Below are 23,019 nucleotides of genomic sequence, written 5' to 3'. Positions count from 1 at the left end.
CTTTCTTAGGGAGGAAAAGGTAAGGGAAACATCGGTGAGTGCCATGTACCATATTTTTCAGAATATAAGACGCACGGGAGTATAAGACACTCCAAGATTTTGAAGAGGCAAATTAAAAAAAAAAGTTTTTGCACTCTACAGACCTCCCAAAAACGGCCCGTTTTTTGTCAGAAAAAGGGCATGCATAGCCCTTATAGCGTGCTCCTGGGGGCTGGGGGAGCAAAATCGAGCAAAAAACGGCTCATTTTAAGCTCATTTCTGCCCTCCCCAGCCCCCAGGAGCACTCTGTAAGCCTCCTAAAGGCTATGCACGGCCATTTTGGTGAAGGGGGCGGGGTTTCAGGAGGCAAAATATGCTGTATTCAGTGTATAAGACACACCCAGATTTTCACCCTTTTTTGAGGGAAAAAGCTGCGTCTTATATTCCGAAAAATATGGTAATTGAAAGGATAGGATGCAATTCTTCCTTAAGAAACTAACATCTGTTCTTTGCAAGCAGCATTGCCGGTGGGGGCCGAAGCCTGCAGCATGTACCAGATTCAAAAAAAAGGCTTATCCATAATTTAAGAACCCACAAACCCACTTCTGCTCTAGTCACACACCCAGGAGACCTGCTCTTGCTCGACAATCAATACAAACAGCAATTATCATCATCATCATCCATTTATACGGCCTTTAATAGATCCAGCTTTCATACCTAGACAATAATTCTCTCCTATAATCTTCATTGGTCAAGCCTCATTTTCAAAGGCTGCGTCTCATTTGGGACACAGTTTTCACAGAGCTTTAGGCAGCCTTGGAAAAAGCTAAGGTGGCCTCCTGGAAACCGACTCCTATAAAGTACAGAGGACTCTTGGTACATTTAGGGCAGAGTTCCCCAACCTTCGGCTTTGGGGACCGGCAGGGGACGGAGAGGGAATGGTTTAGCGGGAGCGGCCGGCAAGCCCACGCGCAGCTCCATTTGCAATTCTGCCCATCCGTTAATAGGACAGACCAATTATTTTCTATGCAAAAGACAACACAGGTGTATCTTTACAATCTTAACAGAAACGCAACTTCCAAAGTTGGTGTACTGAGAATATATATCAGGGGTGGGATTGAAAAAAATTAGCAACCAGATCTCTGCCTGGCTGCTGGATGGGCGTGGCCAAGTCGGCTTCCTGCACCATAGCAGCAGCAGTGTGTGTGTTTTCACCCTCCCCAGGCTCCGGAGGTTTTTCTTGAGCCTCTGGGAGGGTGAAAACTACATCCCCTGGGCTCCGGAGGCTCTCTGAAGGCTGGAAATGGGCTCGTTTCCAGATTTCCGTTAGACTCATTTTTCGCCCTCCCAGAGCCTCCATGTGGGACCTATACTTACCTGGAATCCCAAATGGCCACATGGAGACTCCTCGGAGGGGTGGGCGGGGTCAGCCGGTCCTTGTAACTACTGGTTCAGCAAACCAGATTAAAATTAACATTGGTTTGTCCGAACTGGCAATTTCCCACTCCTGAATATACTGTACATCAGTGGTGGGTTTCAAAATTTTTTAGAACCTCTTCTGTAGGTGTGGCCTGCTTTGTGGGAGTGGCTTGCCGGCCATGTGACTGGGTGGGTGTGGCCAACTTGTAAAATGTGGTGAAACTCACTTAACAACGCTCTTGCTTAGCAATCAAAATGTTGGCTCAGGAACTCTGGCATTTGAAGCACGCAAGTCTTAAAGCTGTCAAGTTACAAGACCCTTGCACCCCTAACCCTTTAGGAAAAAAAACCCCAAGGGTGTTCAAACTTGACAGCTTTAAGACTTGTGGACTTCAACTCCCAGAATTCCTCCTCTCGCTCTTCATCTTGATGATGTGCGGACGGGCGGGGGGAGGGAGCTGGGACCGGTTCTAAATGGCACTGGAGATTTGTGGAACCTCTTCTATAGAACCCACCCCTGACATACACCCACGTGTTTTGTGCGTGTGTCCCCTCAAGTACACTTTTCCTTTTCTAAAATGAATATTTCAATACATACTAAAAGAAAGAAATTTTCTACACTTGTGGCACTGTGACGGGAAGAACAGACACAATTTACCGAGAAAGGACCAGACCACTTATGTGAATGAAGACATCCACAACCTCATTCAGTATATCATTGTTTTCAATTAATCATTTTCTGAATGAGTTATTTTGGGTGATGCTTACTGTTGAACAGACAAGTGATTCTGCAATTCAGTTTAGGCTATCCTTTTGAGTTTAAAAAAATCCAATAAAAACAATCTTAATTAGATCTGTATGAAATATTACGCTAGCACGCTGCTACCCACTGTAAGGATTATTTAATACGGTAACTAGCCCAGTCTTCTGCCCCTGGACTGTTGTTTATCGTAGAGCAAAAGACATCTATGTCAATAAATTCCACCCGAAATTTTTACAAGGCATTTCATATTTTTTTAATATAAAAATGACAAACGAATCTTAGGGAAGCATTCAATATTAAATGCTAACTTCCCCACTTTACCATGGTCAAAACGATTTCAAAAAAGAGAGAGCACATTTTAAAGGTAAAATAAAGCATTTACGCATCCATCAACAGTATGGAGCTGGGCTGCCGCGTGTTTTAGGCTGCTGCAAATATGGTTAAAAAATTCAAGACGAGATCTTTTAGGATACAGATAGCGAGTTAACGCTGCCCTGGAAAGATGACAGTTGCAATCTTTTCATGGACCATCTTCCTCTTCCTCCTCCTCCTTTTCAAATTAGTTGGAAGCAATCAAGTTCTGCAAATCTTCAGAATTAATCCACGCTCTTCCTCATTGAATCTCTCCCATATACAGTCTTTTGTCACTAGATGCAGAAAGTACTGATGGAAAGGAAGGCAGATTTGGTTAAAAGGTTAAGTGAAAGGTCCCATTTCAATCATTCTGGGGACTTGTTTTATTTTATCAGCTTAAATATTTGTGTTTCTAAGGCATTTCTTTAAATATCTGCAGCCTATGTGCTCTAACAGAGCAATGAACCAGCAAGGAAGAAGAGCTCCTTCAGAGTTATGTTAGATTATTAAAAAGGATAATTTCATACTTTAGCACATATGTTCAAGGTTGCTGGTCGTGCATAGGAAGGACTTACCTATTGGTTCTTCTGGATGAAACGCCACTTCATTTATTGAACCTGCATGGCCTGGAAGTTTGTAGAGGATTCTTCTGGAGGTTGTATCCCACACATAAACAAACCTGTGTATAATGACAAACACACATAAAGGCCTCCCTGAACATAAGAGATCAGTTTCCTCAAATGAAATATAAACACAGAAGCTGCTGAACATATAATTTTGTTTTGTCCACATTAAATACCACTAGAGAATTTTATTTTTTTTTAAGTCCTTAGATTTGCATTTTAGTAAATCTGGAAACAGCAAAGGACTGGTCTGCGGTGTGCCTGCCAGCGAAAATGGGAGCTTGGGAGGGAGCTCCGTTTTCACGAGCAGAGAGTTGCAGGAGGCCATCGCAGCCAAAAACAGAGCCCGCGAGGGCTGCGTGTGGCACTTCTGAGGTCTGTTTTCACTGGCAGAGGGGCTGCAGGAGGCCGTTGCAGCTAAAAATGGAGCTCGGGAGCCCATTTTCGCTGGCAGAGCTCTTGGGCCATCACAGGCACCCCCAACATGTTTGATGTCGAGTTGGCCATGCCCCCTGGCCACGCTCCCAAGGTCAAACACAACCCTGATGCGACCCTCAATGAAATTGAGTTTGACACACTTGCCCTAATCTGCCAACCTCAGAAGCTAGTTTCAGACCAGTGAATTGCAGCTACCGTATTTAACACAACCCTATATCCTTTGAGTTAGAATCAATGAATCTGAACGTACTGCTGCGAAACTGCAGCAGGTATATGGTTTGTTATGCATTTTAGACCATGCAAATCAAAACACAATTCTGTGAATTATCAATTAAAAGGAACATACAAGACAAATTACTAAATAAAATACAGTAAAAAACAATAATAAAGGTGGCCACTGCAACTGAGACTAACCAAGACATTCTCTGGATCAGCCTGGTTTTAAGTATCATCATCATCATTTATTTACTTATTTATTGCTAAAATAAAATAAAAAAAAGGGGGGGGGCTTTTAAATGTTAAAAAGTTAAACCAGCAGATTTGTTACCTGTCTGCAGATCCAGCAGCTATTTTACTTCCATCCGGGGACCAGGAACATCGCAAAAGGTTCTAACAAAGAAGGAAACACAGTCCAATTCCAGGCGTATTTCATGTTCTTTATTTTTATCCGAAGGGAAATCTACCAGGGCTTGCGATATTAACAATACTCCAGGAATGCTTTTCCTCTGAAACCTTAGTCTGCAGTTCTGTACCAGATTTTATTGCCAGCACTATGAGCATCTTGCTTTCTTACTATGAAATTTGTTGTGAATGTCAAGAAGGTTAATTTATAGACGACAACAACTGCACTTGGGGGGGAGGGGGGAGGGAGCTCTTTTGCAGCAGCTCTTAATTGGAATTTTATCCCACGCATTAATTTCCAACGTAGGCCTTCTTAAAGGGTTTGCAGCTATTCCGAGTTTTAAAAGCCATTTATTCATCAATTAACTGTCAACTACCAGCCATAAACAGGCAATGTTTCAGCCAACACTTCACTTACCTTCTCAAAATTATGCACGTTCCCTTGGAGTATCTTCACACATCTTTCTTTGGGAGCAAAAGGCCGAACATCCCAGATGCGAACTAGAACAAAATCAAAACCAGCATGTAGCATCCAGAGCTCATTATTTCGATATTGGCTCATAATGCAGGTTTAATTGCCAGCCAGCTGCTAAAATGTAATTTTAATGCAATAATAACAACAATAACATCAAATAAAGTTGCAACATGTAGAGTGATTATCATCTCAGTTCTCCCTGACAGCCAAGATTAAAAGATCCCTGGGAGGACAGCTTAAAGCCGAATACTCAATACCCAACATGAGTGCTGAATTTCACCCATTATTGTTGCTCAAATCAAAAGAAGATAATTTAAAATTATTCCTGAACGGGGAAGTGACATAACAACCATTGTAGGATTCTCTCTTAATTATTCTTTATCTCTTTGTTTCACTCCTTGGATTCCACCAGAAAGTTGTCACTCAAGCCAGTCCCTCATTCTTAATTTTCATCTCTACACCACTGTTGCTCTAAAACCATGAGTACTGTCAGTCAACTATTTACCATGGCCATGTTATTACAGATAACATGACTTACAATCATTTGTTTAGGGACTGAAATTACAGTTGCATTGAAACAAATGATTTATGACTGTCCTCGCACTTATGACTGTCATGGCATCCCACAGCCCCGTGATCAAAATCCAGGCACTTGACAACTGGCATATACCGTGTTTTCCTGAAAATACAACCTACTCAGAAAAGTAAGCCCTAGTTTGATTTTTACACATGCGCCCAAGATAAGCTCTATCCCCCCCAAAAATAAGCCCTAATTAAGACCCCGCCCATTCCAGGGTGCACAGTTGAGGATGGGGGTGGTGGAGCAGCCCTGCTACTTACCTTCAGAAAATTGCAACCAGACCTCACATACCTTGGCCCATTTCTTTTGCTGTAGTCAGCAAGGCTTTTTTGAAGGCCTCTGTAGCCGATAAAGAGAGCTCTGGATCGATCCGGAGCTCTGTTATCGGCTACAGAGGCCTTCAGGAAAGCTTTGCTGGCCTAGCCAGATGAAGAAGTTCCGAAGGCCTCTGATAGCAAAAAAGAGCCAGGGGCGATGCATGCAAGTGAGGTGAGTCAGTGGACAACATCCCCCCCCCGAATATAAGACCTGGTGCCTTTTTTTGGTGGGAAAATTATAAACAGGGTCTTACTTTTGGGGAAACACAATATTTAAATGGCTGCAGCATCATGGAGTATAAACTGCTTAAAGAGGACTGTAAAGCACTATGAAGCTGTATGGAAGTCTAAGTGCCGTTGCTATTCTCATTTGCTTGCCACTAATGAGCAACTGATGAGGATACCATATCTGGAGAGTAGGGAAAAAGTGATTACCTGCATTGTCCATTGCATTGGAAAGCAAGTAAGAGCCCTCTGCACTTAGGCTGAGACCGGTGACAGAATCCGCATGTCCTCTCATTGTGTAAGTTAGCTTGTTCTGACGAAGGTCCCATACCTTTAAGACATTTAACACAGGCTTGGCCTTTTACACTTGAAAGACATACTAGAAACTAAGAAGTCATCATCATCTTCGACCCTGTATAATCCCTTGTGGGGAAGAGCCTGGGCAACTGAATGGAGCTAGCCAGAGTGTTTTAAAGGCCAGATGCCCTTCCTGTCGCCAATGAAAAGTTTTGTTCAGCAGATATATTCTCAGTGTGCCCAGAGAGAAATATCTGCCACTACCTAGGATCGAACTCACAGCATCCTGATTGTGAGGCGAGCGCTCCACCTCTAGGCCATTGCACCACTCGAAACTAACAAGCAATTACCATAAATAAAGTGAGGCCCTAAAAGTGCCACATTTAAGTTGTAATAAAAAGACTCCTAGTCTACACCCATGTTCCAGACGCAGGGATTTCTTTTCCACCAATTGATTCTATAAGTAGTCCCTGACCGTTCAAAGTTACAAGGATACTGAAAAAAGTGACTTATGATTGTTGCAGCATCCCCATGGTCATGTGATTAAAATACAGGAGCTTGGCAACTGTCTCCTATATATGAGGCTGCAGTGTCCCGGGGTCACATGATCAGCTTTTGCGATCTTCTGACAAGCAAAGTCAATGGGGGAAGCCAGATTTACTTAACAACTGTGTTACTAACTTAACTGCAGTGATTCACTTAGCTGTGGCAAGAAAGGTCGTAAAATGGGTTAGAATTCACTCTCTTCCTTAGCTATAGAAATTTTTGGACAATTGAGGACTACCTGTTTAAAAACAATGACATTTTAGAAATAAAATCCAAAACAGTTTTAGGGGTGTGGAAAGAGATGACTCTCCCCCCTCCCCCGCACAGCCCCACATTATTCATGGCCTACATATGGGGCATTTAGCCAAACCCATTTTCTATTCCTATTCTTAGAAAAACCCGAAATATCAGAGCGAAGTAGCACTGCCTACTCACCCTCACAAAAGAAGTTACATTTCAAGTGCCAGAAGAAATTAGAGAACCTCCATACCATCTATGCTTTTAACCCATTTTATCGGGGGGGGGGGGGGCTGCCCGTGTTATTTTACAGCGCGAAATGAAAGAGGAAACAGAAATCCGTTTCAAAATAAATATCAAACCTGGCTTGCAAGACCAAGTCAACTGACCTTGATATCATTGTCGATACCGCCAGATATTATCTGATCACTGATATCATTGAAGGTCACAGCTAATACTTGATAGGTGTTCTGAAAGGTTTGAACAGCAGCTTTCTTCCTGATGTCCCAGAGCTGAGGAGGAGGAAAAAGTGTTTATTTTTATACATTAAAAATATGCCGATTGCATGACACAATCAGGGCTTCTCTTAAACCTACTAATTATGAACAGAAGATCATTGTGTAGGGAAGGAGCAATGAAGGTGCAGTTACTGGGTGTCACTCTCCCCAAGTTCTACACATTTCTTCTGACCTAGGCTTCCCAAAATCACAAAGCAGACTCCTTGTCCTGACAAAACCCCTCTTTATTAAGCTAATATGAATTCCTCTCATTCATATCCAGCAAAGTCCCGGCAAACAGTCTTTTAAGGGTGAATTTACAACCACAGACCTTATCAGGCTTGGAGAGCTGCCAGGCCGATATCTTCCAAATGCAATGCTGTGCAAGAAAATACTTGGCAAATACTTGACTCTCTCTGAGAGTCATGAACAAATCTTCACTCTAATTAAGCGAACTAATTGTGTCTTGTGAACCCCACTCCCCTTTTGGTCCTCTTTATTCCTTATGCGAGGGGCCTTTCAACGTCCACTTGTGCCTTTACTCCCGAGTTGGCCCTTGTTCCTTAACTGTTCCCTTCTGGCAGCTCTTCTGCCCCCCTGAACTCTGATGCAGAGCCCTCATCAGAGCCTTCCCTAGACTCCAGGACTGGCCTATGTTCCTCCCCAACCTCCTCACTGTCTGCGTTTGCCCTCAGCTCCTCTGGTGGGCCACAGCAAGATTGAGCATGTTTGGTTGAAAAGAGATAAGCATCCAGAGGCAAAAGAAACCCCCCCCAAAACAAACCTCTTATTCATATTCATTATAAGGATGGCAAACAGGGTAAAGAACCCATTTGTACATAATATTTTGGTGGTAAAACCACCAGCACATGCCGGCTGGGGAGTTCTGGAAGTTGCAAGTTCACAAATCTTAAAAGTTGCCAAGGTTGGACACTTCTGGCCTACAGAGCTTCTCCTAAAATTTCACGTATTGCTCTAGTTTTTCTCTTGTAGGCTTGTTTTGCCATAGGCAACCAATCTATGTGTGCATCTACCAGGGGAAAAAGATAGCAATCATCCCTCTCAGGAGGCCCCAAACCTTCCGGATAACATTTATCAAATGCTGCCACAAGATTATATATAAGCAGAATCAAAATACCAAGTATTAAAATATAGGAAAAAATAATGCCACCGCCTATTTGAAAGAGGCTGAAAGTCATTGGCTTCTAACAGACAACCAGACAGACTGGCAATTAGAAAGACTAGCCTATTTTAAGCCAAAGGCAGGACTAGAACTCCGTCTCCAGGTTTTTTGCTCTGTAATTAAAACTACACCAAACCAGCCTTCACTGTTATTCTGCAAGAGTAGAGTACGAATTCTGACCTTCACTGTCCCATCATCACTGCCTGTGCAAACCAGCTGAGGTCCGCGTCTTGCTGGATAGCAGGAGTTGACAAATGAAGTGTGTCCTTTAAGTCTTTTCACTCTCTCTCCTGTCTCACTATCCCACACTGCTACTGTTTTATCCGTCGAGGCCGAGAACAGCATGCTGAGAAAGAAGGCAATGGCTATGAATCTTATAAAGCTAGTACTTCTCAACACTGAAAAGTTATTTATCACATTAAAAATGGTCCATGAGATAAGAGAAACATACTAGACAGGAACTCAAAACATTTTTCAAAAACTGTCCCCCCCCCCCCAGCAGCACTCTATAAGCCTCCATAAGGTTATGCATGCAATTTTTTTGACAAAAAACAGGCCCGTTTTTGCGAAAAACAGGCCTTTTTTTGCTTGCCCCTCCCCGCAGAGTACTCTGCAAATCTCTCCAAAGTTATTCATGTGTCTTTTTTTAAAAAAAAACGGGCCCGTTTTTGTGAAAAATGGGCTGTTTTTGGGAGGTTTGCAGAGTGCAAAAACTTTTTTTTCCCTTTTGGAAACCTCTTTAACCGATTGATGAGAATTACATTGATCAAGTGCTGTGCCAGCAAAAACAAAGTCTTAGGTGCTGCAGATTGTCAGCGATTTCCTTCTCTAGCACATGGATAAATACACATGGAAACATCTACCTACCTACCTACTCTCTCCCTACCTATCTACTGTATTTCTCTCTCTCCCCCCCCTCTATCTACCTACGTACCTACCTACTCTCTCTCTCTTCCTACCTATCTACTGTATTTCTCTCTCTCTCTATCCCTCTACCTACCAACCTTACTCTCTCTCTCCCTACCTATCTACTGTATTTCTCTCTCTCTCCCCCCCCCCACACCTACCTACTGTATTTCTCTTTCTTTCTCTCCCTCTCTATCCCTCTATCTACCTACCTTCTTTTTTAAAAAATTGCCTCTTCAAAACCTTGGTGAGTTTTATACTCTGGTATGTCTTATACTCCGAAAAATATGGTAAGTCTAAGTGCTATTGCTAGCATCTGAAAGCATTGGGAATATAATCTATTATGCAGCACTCTTACTGTAGGAGTTTCTAAAGAGTGCGTTATTGAGTTCTTCATGCTAACGGTGCACTCCCTTTGAGGAAATTTTGCCTCATATATATTTGGCTGGCTAGTGTGTTAAGCTGATATTTAAAACATCAATACAGTCTTGAGAGCAGAAATAGGTTTTAAAGATTTTGAATTAAAACTTGACATTTATTGCTCTATGATCAACATTGAACCTGTAGTTAACCCAGCTTAAAATCCTGTACTGAAAAAATAGGTGCCTTTCCTTCCCAGCCTTTGAACTGGCTGTTTATCAATCCAATAAAAACACTGAAGAATATGATTTGCTATGAGCATGGTTCATTTCTTATTTAAAAACTGAGTTAGCTTATTTCAAAACATATAGGGTTTTTTTTGTAGTGTACTTTTTTTTAGTTACACACACACAAGAGCACCTGCCCACCTAGCAATTTGAAAGCATGCAAATGTGACTGGATAAATACTACTTTGGTGGGAAGATAACAGTGTCCTGTGTGCCTCTGGCATCTAGCTATGCTGGCCACATGACCACCAGAAATTGTCTTCGGACAACACTGGCTCCATCAGCCAAGAAACAAGAGATGAGCATCCTGTCCTAATATCAGACATGACTGGACAGGAAAACCTTTACCTTTTATATGTACGTACGTACACTATATTGCCAAAAGTATTTGCTCACCCATCCAAATAATCAGAATCAGGTGTTCCAATCACTTCCATGGCCACAGGGGTATAAAATCAAGTACCTAGGCATGCAGACTGTTTTGACAAACATTGGTGAAAGAATGGGTGGCTCTCAGGAGCTCAGTGAATTCCAGCGTGGAACTGTGATAGGATGCCACCTGTGCAACAAATCCAGTCGTGAGATTTCCTCGCTCCTAAATATTCCACAGTCAACTGTCAGCTGTATTATAAGAACGTGGAAGTGTTTGGAAACGACAGCAACGCAGCCACAAAGTGGTAGGCTACGTAAACCCATCCAACATCAGTGTGTGACCTCACAAATGCGCTTCTGGAAGAATGATCAAAAATTCCCATAAACACTCCTGAACCTTATGGACAGCCTTCCCAGAAGAGTTGAAGCTGTTATAGCTGCAAAGGCTGGACCGATGTCATATTGAACCCTATGGATTAGGAATGGGATGTCACTTACAGTAAATTCATATGAGAGTAAAGGCAGGTGAGCGAATACTTTTGGCAATATAGTGTACATATATTAGCCATTTGAGGATTATAGTAAAATATATATTTTTAAAAACCTCAAGCATCCTTTTCAAAGAAAACAGGAAAAGCAAGAGCAAATCATAAATAAATAAAACACAACATATGAATATGATATGAAGCTAGTTTTCTGTATTCCTATTGAGGTTTTTTTTTTGAGGGGTGTCAAATCAAGCTAAGAAGTATTTCAGCATATTATACAAAATGTAAAAAAAAAAAAAACCACAGACACTAACCTGCCATCAGTGTTATAATGCAATTCCATAACTGCGCCGCTGTGGCCCTTCAAAGTGGCATAATTATCACAGTCACCATACACATTCCATAGGACTGAAATGAGAGGGAGGATCAAGCCTAAGTATAGTATTTCCCCTGAAAACTGGAATATATCAAACAACCATTTCAAACCAAAGGTTTCTTAATACACATAGCCTGCAATTAGGCAGGTGCTATTGAATGTAAGATTGCAAGTAGTCAAAGTGCTGCTAATATCTGACCCTATAAATGACATATTTACCAACGGACCGAAGCACCCAGCAAAAATAAAATTCTGCTTAATATAAAGGATGAGGAGGGTAAAGCATTCTTTTGTTAATGACAATAAAGTTCTGCTAAAAACTGTTAAGCAGTGCACACCATTAAAGCAGTGCCCCCCCAACCTTTTGGGCACCAGGGACAGTTCTATGGAGAGAGAATTTTCTGTGGACCGGGGGGGGGGGGGGAGTGTTTTATGTGCTGCCTGCATCCTGCTTTGCTTGTTTGTGTGGCCTGGTTTCTGGCAAGCCGTGACCTGGTGCCGGTCCACGAACGTAGGGTTGTGGACCCCTGCATTAGAGGTATGTCTCTATTTACTCTCATTAGAATGGAAGGGCTCTTCTGAGAATACCTAATGTGCAGCTTTAACAAGCCTATCATGCTCAAAGAAAGATCACAGAATTGACTTACGTATCAACCTGTCGAACCCAGCTGAGGCTAAGGTGGATCCATTAGGATGAAACTTGCAACAATAAACTTCTCCTTCGTGACCAGAAAGTAACATTATGGGTGCTTGCAATGAGGAACATCTTGGGGGGCCCTAAAATAGGAAGGAAATGCAACATATTCAAGAAGATATATGGTTATTGTTATTGTTTTGATTTGCTTTCTCTCTCTCTCTCTCCCCCTCCCTCCTTTCATATTTTAGGTAGGTGACACAATTAGAAGTTAGGTAGGATAGAAAGAAAACGTCTTTTAATAAAGGGTGATATAATTAAAAGTTAGAATAAGAGACAGAAATAAGAGAAAGGAGGAATATTAATGTATTTATTTTTATATAACAAAATAAGAGCAATAAGAAGAAAATTCATGACTTAATCAAATAATGATAGACTGCAACTTAATCTATTTATGTATTATTAGAAATATATAAGTTGGTAGAATGTAACAATTATGATTATTTTTATTAGTTATATTTGTACTAGAAAGTATGACACCCAGGTGCTACACTGTTCACGCAGTGATGTTTGTTAAAAAGAAGATATAAATAAGCACAAACCGTTGATAGAAAAAAATTAAGTCAGAAAGAAAATTGATCTATACATTTTGAAAAGGCTGACACCTCTTACTTAATGCTAAGAAAACAGGATGAATATTGTAATCAGTGGAAAATGTAAACATAGCTATGGCTAAAGTAGCAGAAACTGTAGATCCAACTGCAGACAATGAATTAGGAAAGATTGCATTAAAAATCTATAAACATTTATTCTATTAATACCAGCATTCGCACAAAAAGAGATCAATATGTTTATTGTTATTATTTGTTCTGCATTTTTATAAGTTTGCTTATATATAGCGCTTTTAATGAGGGCGTTAACATCTTAATAAATTGAACAAATACTTATCACATTCACTTAGCGACATTTGGGAAAATGCAGCAAATATATGTGTAAACCAGTCAACATGTTTAATATAAAGTTTAATAATTTAATAGAGAGATATTGTTTAGAGTCAAGCAGCATGAAAATTTAATGGTTATGATGATTGTCCTTTGTTGCACATTCAGCCAGAAGGTTAAACTAGATTTGGAATTTTATCCACCTATCAACTCCTTCCTAAAAGCTTAGAATAGGCAGACATTCTCATAGAAGAAAATATTTGTAGCTCAGTGTTGAGAGACCCTTGATGCTCTCTGAGCTTGGTTGTTTACTTGCAAACATTTCATTTCCCAACTAGTGTAACATCAGAGCGCAAACCCACTCCTTTCTAAAACTGATGATGTTATCTAGTTTGGTAATGAGACGTGTGCTGGAAAACAGCCAAGTTCAGAGATTTTATGGAGATTCTCTGTCATCCAGGTCATGGCTGTCCCAAAAGTGTTTTTTCAAGAGGCAACTGGACTTTATTTTTTTCTTTTGAAGATGTTTCACTTCTCATCCAAGAAACTGCTTCAGCTCTGACAGGATGGTAGTGGGGAATGGGATAATTTATATTCCTTGCTAGTCATTTGCATCCTTTTAGAGTTGCTGTTGCACTTGAAGGTTTATCTGTGTCCTAAGGGTCACCTGAGTAGTGCTGCAATTTTTCTCTCGAAATCCGTTCATATTCCCCCAGCCTTTGAAGCTCAGAGAGCAACAATGACCACATAGGCAGATATTGTTGTTTGATGGTGTTTTAAAGTAATTGTGTTATTATTATTATTGATCATCACACAGTGAGCCAGATATTCAGACTGGGTTTGGCATTTTTGTCTACTTATCGAGTTCTTACCAAGGACCTGGGATAGGCAAATCGGGATGCTTGACGGTGTTGTGGTTATTATTATACTTTTATTCATTAAATGTGAAACTCATTCAACTGATGTGTCACAAATACCATTGACTGGTGCTAATGGTTGATGCAGGTTGCTGCCAGCATCCTAGGTATCAATCAAGTATCTTCTTAAGATGTACAATGTTTTTATTATTATTATTAATTATTATTATTTATCATTACCCAAAAACATAACAAGTAGATTGTTGTTGTTGTTAATTGTGAAGTCATGTCCGATCCATTGTCACCCCATGGACAATGTTACTCCAGGCCTTTCTGTCCTCTACCATCCTCTCGAGTCCATTTAAGCTCACGGTGACTGCTTCAGTGATTCCATTCAGCAACCTCATTCTCTGCCGTCCCCTTCTTCTTTTGCCCTCAGTCGTTTCCAGCATTAGGCTCTTCTCCAGGGAGTCCTTCCTTCTCATCAAGTGGCCAAAGTATTTGAGTTTCCTCTTCAGGATCTGGCCTTCTAAAGAGCAGTCAGGATTGATCTCCTCTAGGACTGACCGGTTGGATCGCCTTGCAGTTCAAGTGACTCACGGGAGTCTTCTCCAACACCATAGTTCAAAGGCCTCAATTCTTTGGCGCTCAACCTTTCTTATGGTCCAACTTTCACAGCCATACATTGCAACTGGGAAAACCATAGCCTTGACTATATGAACTTTTGTTGGCAGGGTGATGTCCCTGCTTTTTAGTCTGCTGCCTAGATTTGCCATAGCTTTCCTCCCCAGGAGCGAGGTCTTTTAATTTCTTGGCTGCAATCCCCCTCTGTGGTGATCTTGGAGCCCAGGAAAATAAAATCTGTCACTACCTGGGAATTTATAAGGAATCGAATTAGCAGGATGGTGTCTCTGCTATTTTGTAGGCTGTTTAGATTTGTCATCGCTTTTGGAACATGGGACAGGACCAAAAGGCAAAAAGCAAGTGGGCAACCGAATGCAAAATAAAATTCTTAGCAGAAAGACACGAGAATCAGGAAATGACGTTTTCTGAGGGCAAAAGCCGCTAGTCCCCTTCCCCCAACATCCATTTCAAGGGGAAAACTCAGCAGCCTCCCTTCCCAGGAAGAAACTCACCGCCTGTAACAAGGCCCCCGGAGGCGGTTGACCAGCTCCGGGGCCCGGCCCCAAGATGAGCTCATGGCGAGGTTTCTTAGCAGCAGCAGCCGCCGCCACCAAAGCCATATCCGGCCCGGGAGCCTTCCGTTTCTGCGGGTCGATCATCGCGCCGGAGCCCCTCAACGCCGCCGTGCGGGACCAAGTGTGTGGAGACCCCGCCCACTTCTCCTCATTGGCTCTTTTACAGGCCTCTTCCCGACGCCGGTTGGCTGAAGATGCTGGCGGAGAGGCGGGAGGACCAAGACGTAGGCATTGAGGTCGCCACGCTTAACACGGAGGACGCCGAATGGTCGGGACTCTCGCTCGACCCTGCGTTTATTCTATCTCCCCATTGGCTGAAAGGTGTGGGGGGGCAGAAGGTTGCCTGCGCTCTGAGGGCGACAGATAACGAAGACGGCGGTTGGAGCTCTCTGTAACCTGACGACGGTAAGATGCGAGTCGGGACGAGAAGGAACGGGGAAGGCGGCTTCGAGTTTTAAATTCTCTTCAGTTCGGCTCCTCCTTCTCGAGGTTAACAAGGCCTGTCACTTTCTCCTCACGGTTTTTCCTGTGAGGTAAAATTAATGGTAGTTGTAGTCCAACGTGAAATTGAAGTGAAGGACGGCTCCCATCATCCACTGCCGGATGAGGGGAGGGAGCAAGGTGTACACGTTGACAGAAATGGGGAGGGGAAAAAAGCTTGGCCTCGCTTTACTGTTGTTTAGTGACATGTGTTATTTGTAATATGTCTCCCTTAACTTTGTTTCTTTTTCAGTGCAAGAGCTTTCTCTTTTTTTTAGCTGCCCCGGGGATAATGTAGAATATAGAAAAGAAACCTTGACCAGAAGATTGGCATAAAATCCGTTTGTGGTAGTTGAAAGCAATGGATCAGCTTCCAGAACTCTATTCTGTTTTCCAAGGAGAGGTATGGTCCGAAACAGTTAACAAGGTTTTACGTTCATACAGGTTGAATAGATAATAAGTTTAATAAAGTGGGTTTCTTTTAATTAGCACAAGTGCGGTTTTTTTAAAAAAAAATCCTTCCCATACTAGGATGTCTTTAATCAATAGGTTTAGAAACTAACTAACTGGCTTTGGTAAAGCTTTTTGAATAACATCTTAGAAATAGTGTGGAATTGTGTTATAGCAGCTGGTGGTTTGGTGCTAAATTTCATTCACACATACACTCACAACTTAGTCATGCCAAAGTGGATAAGATTTATTCCCAAAGAGGGGAGATTCCTATTTAAAGAGACAATTTTTAGATGGATAAGATTCAGTGAAAGAAATAGCACACTAGAAGACCCATATTTATGTAAATATTCCCTCTGATATTTCCAAACAGTTAGATCTCAAGAAGCTACCTGATCTTTAGCATCAGACAAACAAAACTGAGAATATTGTGTTAGCTTCTGTTGTTATTGGGGAGCAGGGTAAGAAGACAGTATGTTAATGTTGCTTTGTTTTTTGAGTGGTGCTTTTTTTTACAGGTTGCTTCTGTGACAGAATATGGAGCATTTATAAAAATTCCAGGAACCCAAAAACAAGGTTTGATAATTATCTAATTAATTAATTAATTAAGGTTGACTCAGCCTTCCATCCTTCCGAGGTGGATAAAATGAGGAGCCAGATTGTTGGGGGCAATATGCTGACTCTGTAAACCACTTAGAGAGGGCTGTAAATGCATTATGAAGCAGTATATAAGTCTAACTGTTATTGCTATTGCTGGTGATTATTGGGTTGACATTCTTTTGTTAGTATAGTGATTTGTGTTACTTTTCCATTTATAAGTATTGAGCATACCCATTCCCAAGTAACCTTGGTGGTTTATACCAAGCTTACACTGCTAGTCACTGACCTATCGCTATTAAACCCAAAATTTATGTTGCTAAGTGACAGTTGTTAAGTGAATTTTGCCTATTTTATGACCTTATTTGTCACAGTTATTAAGTGAATTATTGTAGTTATTAAGTTAATCTGGCTTCCCCATTGAGTTTGATTATTAGAAGGTCACAAAAGGTGATCACATGATCCTGGACATTGCAGCCATCATAAATATGAATCAATTGATAAGCATCCGAATTTTAATCACATGACTATGGAGGTGTTGCAACAGTTGTAAAACAGTTATAACTCACTTTTTTCAGAGCTGTTGCAACTTTTGAACAGTCACTAAATGAACATGTTGTAAGTTGAGAATTACCTATATTATGGGGAAATGAATAGAAAACAAAATTGAGTAATTTCTTTGTAGAATGTAGATTGTTTTAGAAAATTATTTTATTCATTTCTAACAGAAAATATAATATTTTCTCTCTTTCTTGTTATTGCTGTAGGCCTTGTTCACAAAAGCCAAATGTCACACTGTAGAGTAGACAAACCTTCAGAGATGGTGGATGTTGGAGAAAAAGTGTGGGTGAAACTTATAGGAAAAGAGGTAAATTTGTGGCTCCATTTATTGATTTCTACCAAATAAAGATTTTAATAGTTAGCATTTACTGTACAAACATTTTTTATTAAAGAGGAATGATATCAGAGTCTTAACATTTACTCTGAAGTTCACAGGCAAAGCTACTGAAAAAACATGCAGTCTGAAAATCTAAATTCATTGGAATTTTAAATAAACATGGAATTGAATGAGATTGAGTTTTATGAATGATACGCTTACAAGAGTTCAAAAATTGATCCTTTTGTAAATTTCTTGTAACAGTATGCAACTCAATCAAAGTTGTTTACACATGACATATTACATAATACCCAGTCTGAAATATCCAGTCCAGTTCTGCTTTAAATCATAAATAGGTTGATTCTATCTGAAAGCTCATTGTGAATAGCTAATGTATTTTATGTTAATATATTGCAGTGATTGAAGTAGGGTACCTTAAAATGATCGGTACAACCTCAACTTCAGTTTTTGTCTCGGGTATCGGAATGAAACAAAAATCAAAATGTATTGCCTTGTGTTTTCAGAAGACGGATGAGAAACTGAAATTATCTCTTTCCATGAAAGTTGTTAACCAAGGAACTGGAAACGACTTAGACCCCAATAATGTTGTCCTTGAGTAAGTGAAATCTCCATACCTCTAATCTTTCTTTCTTCTCTATACCAAAGGTCTTTCTGGTATGACTTGTCATGAAGAAGGTGTAAAGATCCAAGAGTTCTTTTGAGCTCAGTCAAAGAGACCACCAAGACAGAGGTTCCAACCCCCAGGCTATGGACCCGTACCAGTCCTTGACCTGTTAGGAACCAGGCCACATAGCTGGAGGTAGCCAAGTGAACCCTACTGTAAACTGCACATGCAAGGGATCTAGTTTGTGTGTTGTTCCTCCCTCCCCCCTCCAAAAATTGTCTTCCATGAAACCTGATGCCAAAAAGGCTGGGGACAGCTGCACCAAGAGACCCTGCAACAAAATGTAGTGTGGAGGATTCCTGTTCAGTATTTCATCCAGTCTTCTTGAAAAGCACTTCATTCCACTTTTTCTGTTGATTTTATTCCCTCCTATAGAATAGCCAGTCAATATTTTATGTTTAGTAAGTATGATTATACCATGCCAAGGTGTTGGATTCTTCCCACACTTATATCCCACACTTCTTAACTGCCCATCTCATCTCTGTGTTGGCAAATAAGTTTCACTATTTCTGTTATTCCCAAACATGTATTTTCAAAGCAGTGAAAACCAACTTGTTTTGGCAGGCTTTTTGGGTAGACCTGTGTTTCTTAACCTTGGCAACTTTAAAATGTGGCTGTGGAATTCTGGGAGTTGAAATCCATACTTGTGTAGACGGGTGGTCCTGGGCTGCATTTGTAATTTTTAGCATGTTTTTATGAAATATGTTTTTGTAGTATATAAACTCTCTTGAGCTGTGAGAGGTTGGATGATGTAAAAAGGTTGCTAAAATAATTTTGTGATTGCAGAGATTTCTGATTAAGTTAGAATCATAGAGAATGACAATTCAGGAAGCTATCTTTTAATATTAATTTTCTTGACATAACTTATTGTTGTAAGATATTATGGAAGAAAAAAACAATAAAAAATCTACCCCCCCCCAAATGTGTTCATTGTTGCAAGTAGTTTTCCCATATTAATGGTGTTTCTATTTTTGAACATTCTTGTGTTTTTATGCAGTCAAGAGGCACGGAAAAAATGTTCCTTTAGAGATTATACCAGTCAAAAGATCACTTTAGAAGCTGTTTTGAATACTGTGTGTAAGAAGTGTGGTTGTCCAGGTATGTGATTAATACTTTTTTTCATTTATTGTGCATTTTCAGAGTGGTATAGAAGGTAGGGGTTTGAAAGAAGTTAAGAAATGAAGGAAATATACTTTTATTTGTGGGCCTACATTATTTTTATTCCATATGTTGACAATATATGCCCTTTCCCTCAAAATTGGAGAACATGAATGTAATGAGACTTAAGCACTTAGGTATAAATAGCATCTACAGTTATGTATAATTCTTGAAGAAATAGAGAAGAGTAATCTAAAAAGGTTGCCTGGTTTTATGAATCTATATAATTCATTTGTTGTAGGTCACTTCGCCAAAGATTGCTTCATGCAGCCAGGAGGGACAAAATACACCCTTATACCAGAGGATGAACCAGTCCCTGCAGAAGATGAAAAGAAAGCTCACCACTCTATGAAGAAAAAGAAAAAGGTATTTATGGACATTCTCAAACATCCAGGTCACGACAGCCCGAAGATGCTTTTCCAAGAAGCAACTAGCCTTTCTTTATTTTTTCTTGAAGACGTTTTGCTTCTCATCCAATAAGCTTCTTCAGTTCTGATTGAATGGTGGAGAATGGAAGGATTTATATTCCTTGCAGTCATCTGATCTTTAGCATTCCCTCTGAAAATTGTTGAGGCCACTTGGAGGTTTATCTGTGCCTCAGGGTCACCTGAATAGTGTTAATGGGTGTGGAACCTTCTTGGCACTGCTGAAAGGGCTGTGTTGTAAACAGACAGGTGGTATCCTATCCCCCCCTCCCCCCTTAAAGCTGTTCAGTTTTAATGTAAATGGCCTCTTTGACCCTTCTTTAAAACCAGTGGTCCTCTCTTTTCAGAATCTGGACTTTGCTGTCTTCAAAAGGGAGACTTGGCAACTGATTCATATAGTTGCCAAATCTCAGGGTCGTGTGATCACCTTTTGCAACCTTCTGACAAGCAAAGTCAGTGGGGAAGCCATATTCACTTAACCATGTTACTAACAACTGCAGGGATTCACTTAACAACTGTGACAAGAAGGATCATAAAATGAGGGAAACTCAACAACAGTCTCAGCAACAGAAATGTTGGGCTCAATTGTGGACTCAAGTCGAGGACTGCCTGTATAGTGATATATTTGCTCTGTCATACAGAATTCATCAAAACATTTTTTTTTCTCCTGACTAGGATAAAAAGAAAAAAAGGAAACGTAAGAACACAGATTTGGAGGCGTCTGACAGCACCAATTCTGACAATGGGAATCAGCCAGCTCGGAAGAAGGCAAAACGCAAGGAAAAAAATAGTCCATCTCGGAAAAGGAAAAAGCATCATCATAAGAAAAAGCACAAGGAATGAGAATGAGAATCTGACTCTGGGCTGCATGTGTTCTCAGTGCAAATTGTGGCTTCCATTCTCTCTGGTCATCAGTTGGGAAAAAGACAACTGAACCAAATGGATGCATTAAGATAAAATGGTTTTTCCTTCTTTGAAAATCACCTTTGTTTTTCAAGGATTATCACAAGGATAGCTATTCTCCTCCCATAAAGTGGAAAGGAAAGAGCAACCTACCACTGGGTGGTACCTTGTCCCAGATGTTCTTTCCGTTCTCCATTCTTTAATTTCTTCATGCTTGGATTTTAGCCAGCCTCTTTGAAGCAACCCAGAGCTATCTTGCAGAAACTTGTATGGAGCTGGCAATTGGCGCATTTCCTCACTTGGGAACAGTCTTGTGATGACTCAGCATCCGCCAGTTATTATCTGCCGACCAGCAGATGGAACTGTGAATGTACCCTCTCGCCCGACAGGGACACATTGGTTGAAGAACAGATCATGCCACTGCATTCCTGATATCCCATTTGTCCTGTAATACTATAGGGGGAAGAAATCGGGTACAGGACCAGTTGTCTTAAAAACCGAGAAACGAACCAAGTGTTCACCTTTGAACCATGAATAAAGTTTTGGTTTGTGGGATTCCTTTTACTGTAGATTTGGATTTGGAGAAGGGACAAAAATAAGAAGTTGTCTCACTTTCCTATTGTGAGATGTTTTAAAAACTAGGGTGTCAGCATTTTTGTGTCTGGAGCCTCACATTTTACTCTGTTAGTTTTGGAGGCTGCAGGGGTGCAGTGAGTGACTTGCAGTGGGTGATGCTGCATTTTGGAATTTATTTTTCCCAGACTGGCTTTAAGAGGTGAAATGAAGACTCCAGACCTCAGTGAGCCTTCATAGAGCTATTATGCTCCCCTCGCCCAGAAGAGAATTGCTTGAGTGGGGCTCATATAAATGAAATGAGGGTAGTGTGCTTCTCTTACACTTACATGTAGGGTAGGGGGTTCCCAACCCCCGGTCCATGGACCGGCACCAGGCTATGGCATGCCAGCAACCAGGCCACGCAAACAAATAAATCCCCATCCGTGGGGTGCAAGCAGCATGCAAAACCACACCCTCTCCGGTCTGAGGAAAAACCTCTCTCCATGGAAGTGGTCCCTGGTGCCCAAAATGTTGAGGCCGCTGCTTTAAGGCATTGTTATTTAGACAGGAAACTGTTGGTCTGTTCCAGGGCTCTAGTCTAAATTGGGAAGTTGAAGAACAGCCTGGCAGAAATCAGAGATAACATACCAGTAGTGACTTCTGGTTACAAAAAACCCCTAAAGCAGCACAAGTCCATGAAATACCAGGAGCCGAATCCAACTTGAAATAATCCCCCCCCCCTTATATTATTTTAGTTATTAAGAGTGCAGAGATGCAGTCAGTGACATAACCATTGGCATGCCAGCTTTTCTGTATTAACCTGGCAACTTTGAAGCTTATGTCTTAGTTATATCCTGTATTTCTGCCTTTAGGAAATCTAAGGCAACTTATATAAGGTGTGTAACTAAACTTTCTTTGATCAGAGATTAGGTAAGGTACATGTCTTACAGTTCATGCCTCTAGCATAGTACTATTTCTCAGAAATGTAATTCTCCAAGAACCATAATTGCCAAAAATAACCTGTCCGTGCCTATATTACCTTCAGAAGTTCTTCAAAGCAAACCACTGCTTGTGTATTATTGAATTTTCCTACTTTGTGATTAACACAATGCATACTGGATACATAAGTTTCTGCGAGTGTAGTCTTATCTGCTTTTTGTGTTAGAAGGAAAAGCTGTTGCATGCTTAAAAGTTTTCAGCTTGGTTTATAAAGTTTTTAAGGTGGGGTCTGTAATAGAGCTGCAAATTGTTTTGAAGGGCCACTTTGCTGAATATACGTTTCAACAAAGTGCCTCTGTGTGGTGCATGCATAAGGACTAAAGATTACACGATGCACAAGGAATGATACACAATAACAAAAATATATCACTCAAAGGTCCACCAGCGAATGAAGCCATAAAGTAACAAAATAGCTAAATTGTAACCCAACTAAGATTAAGACCCAAGTGCTATCTGTTTTGAGCAATTCTAGGGTGTAATCAGGTTTGGAGCCTGTCAGATGTGCACTTGGAAGCTGTTTCAAAGAACTGGTCTTGCCATCCAGCCACGCAGTGTCATAGAGCTTTAGCCACCCCCAAATTCCAAAGGATGCAGCTAATATTTTTTCTTGAGTATATCAAACTGCCCAGACTTATTCCAATGGGAGACTGCAGCCCTGCAAATAAGGGCCAAGTCTCATGGAGTTATAGAAGTTAGCATTTTCAATTGCATCTGAAAGGCCATTGGCAATTAGTGCAAGACTTTCATTACTGGTATGATCCCACCAGCAAAGACCAGTCAACACACAGGCTCCTGTAATTTGAACCAACTGAAAACTAAATGATCTTCAAATGTAGTGTGTGTTGCTGTAATCTAAGCAGATGGTGACAAGGGCATGAGTCACTACAGTTAAGATAGGGTAGGACTGCAATTGGCA

The 23,019-nt window shown here is 40.9% G+C and overlaps 2 protein-coding genes across 4 annotated transcripts; one reads left to right on the top strand and one right to left on the bottom strand.

The window, feature by feature from the left end:
- Positions 1-2,400: 2,400 nt before the first annotated feature.
- SNRNP40 (small nuclear ribonucleoprotein U5 subunit 40) lies at positions 2,401-15,124 on the bottom strand. The gene is made up of 10 exons (XM_087727697.1): positions 14,912-15,124; positions 11,991-12,120; positions 11,282-11,375; positions 8,735-8,900; positions 7,264-7,386; positions 6,005-6,125; positions 4,616-4,698; positions 4,124-4,185; positions 3,091-3,194; positions 2,401-2,824 (listed from the first exon to the last, which is right to left on the bottom strand). The coding sequence occupies exons 1-10, from the start codon at positions 15,056-15,058 to the stop codon at positions 2,775-2,777; spliced, it is 1,080 nt and encodes a 359-aa protein (XP_087583823.1). The 5' UTR covers positions 15,059-15,124; the 3' UTR covers positions 2,401-2,774.
- A 239-nt stretch (positions 15,125-15,363) lies between these two features.
- Positions 15,364-21,104, top strand: ZCCHC17 (zinc finger CCHC-type containing 17). 3 transcript variants are annotated; one of them, XM_087727700.1, is made up of 8 exons: positions 15,364-15,379; positions 15,708-15,857; positions 16,423-16,480; positions 17,269-17,369; positions 17,903-17,994; positions 19,061-19,161; positions 19,463-19,587; positions 20,322-21,104. In XM_087727700.1, the coding sequence occupies exons 2-8, from the start codon at positions 15,816-15,818 to the stop codon at positions 20,487-20,489; spliced, it is 687 nt and encodes a 228-aa protein (XP_087583826.1). In that variant the 5' UTR covers positions 15,364-15,379; positions 15,708-15,815; the 3' UTR covers positions 20,490-21,104. The 3 variants fall into 3 exon arrangements, with proteins under 3 accessions (XP_087583826.1, XP_087583824.1, XP_087583825.1); XM_087727699.1 differs by lacking the exon at positions 15,364-15,379 and adding an exon at positions 15,381-15,507; XM_087727698.1 differs by lacking the exon at positions 15,364-15,379 and having other exon boundaries at positions 15,380-15,857.
- The last annotated feature ends 1,915 nt before the right edge of the window (positions 21,105-23,019 follow it).

This window comes from Thamnophis sirtalis, unplaced genomic scaffold (assembly GCF_051295495.1).
Source record: "Thamnophis sirtalis isolate CommonGarterSnake01/CBP01778 unplaced genomic scaffold, rThaSir2_p1.2 scaffold_13, whole genome shotgun sequence".
NCBI lineage: Eukaryota > Metazoa > Chordata > Lepidosauria > Squamata > Natricidae > Thamnophis > Thamnophis sirtalis.
This window is presented reverse-complemented; position numbering and strand designations above follow the sequence as displayed.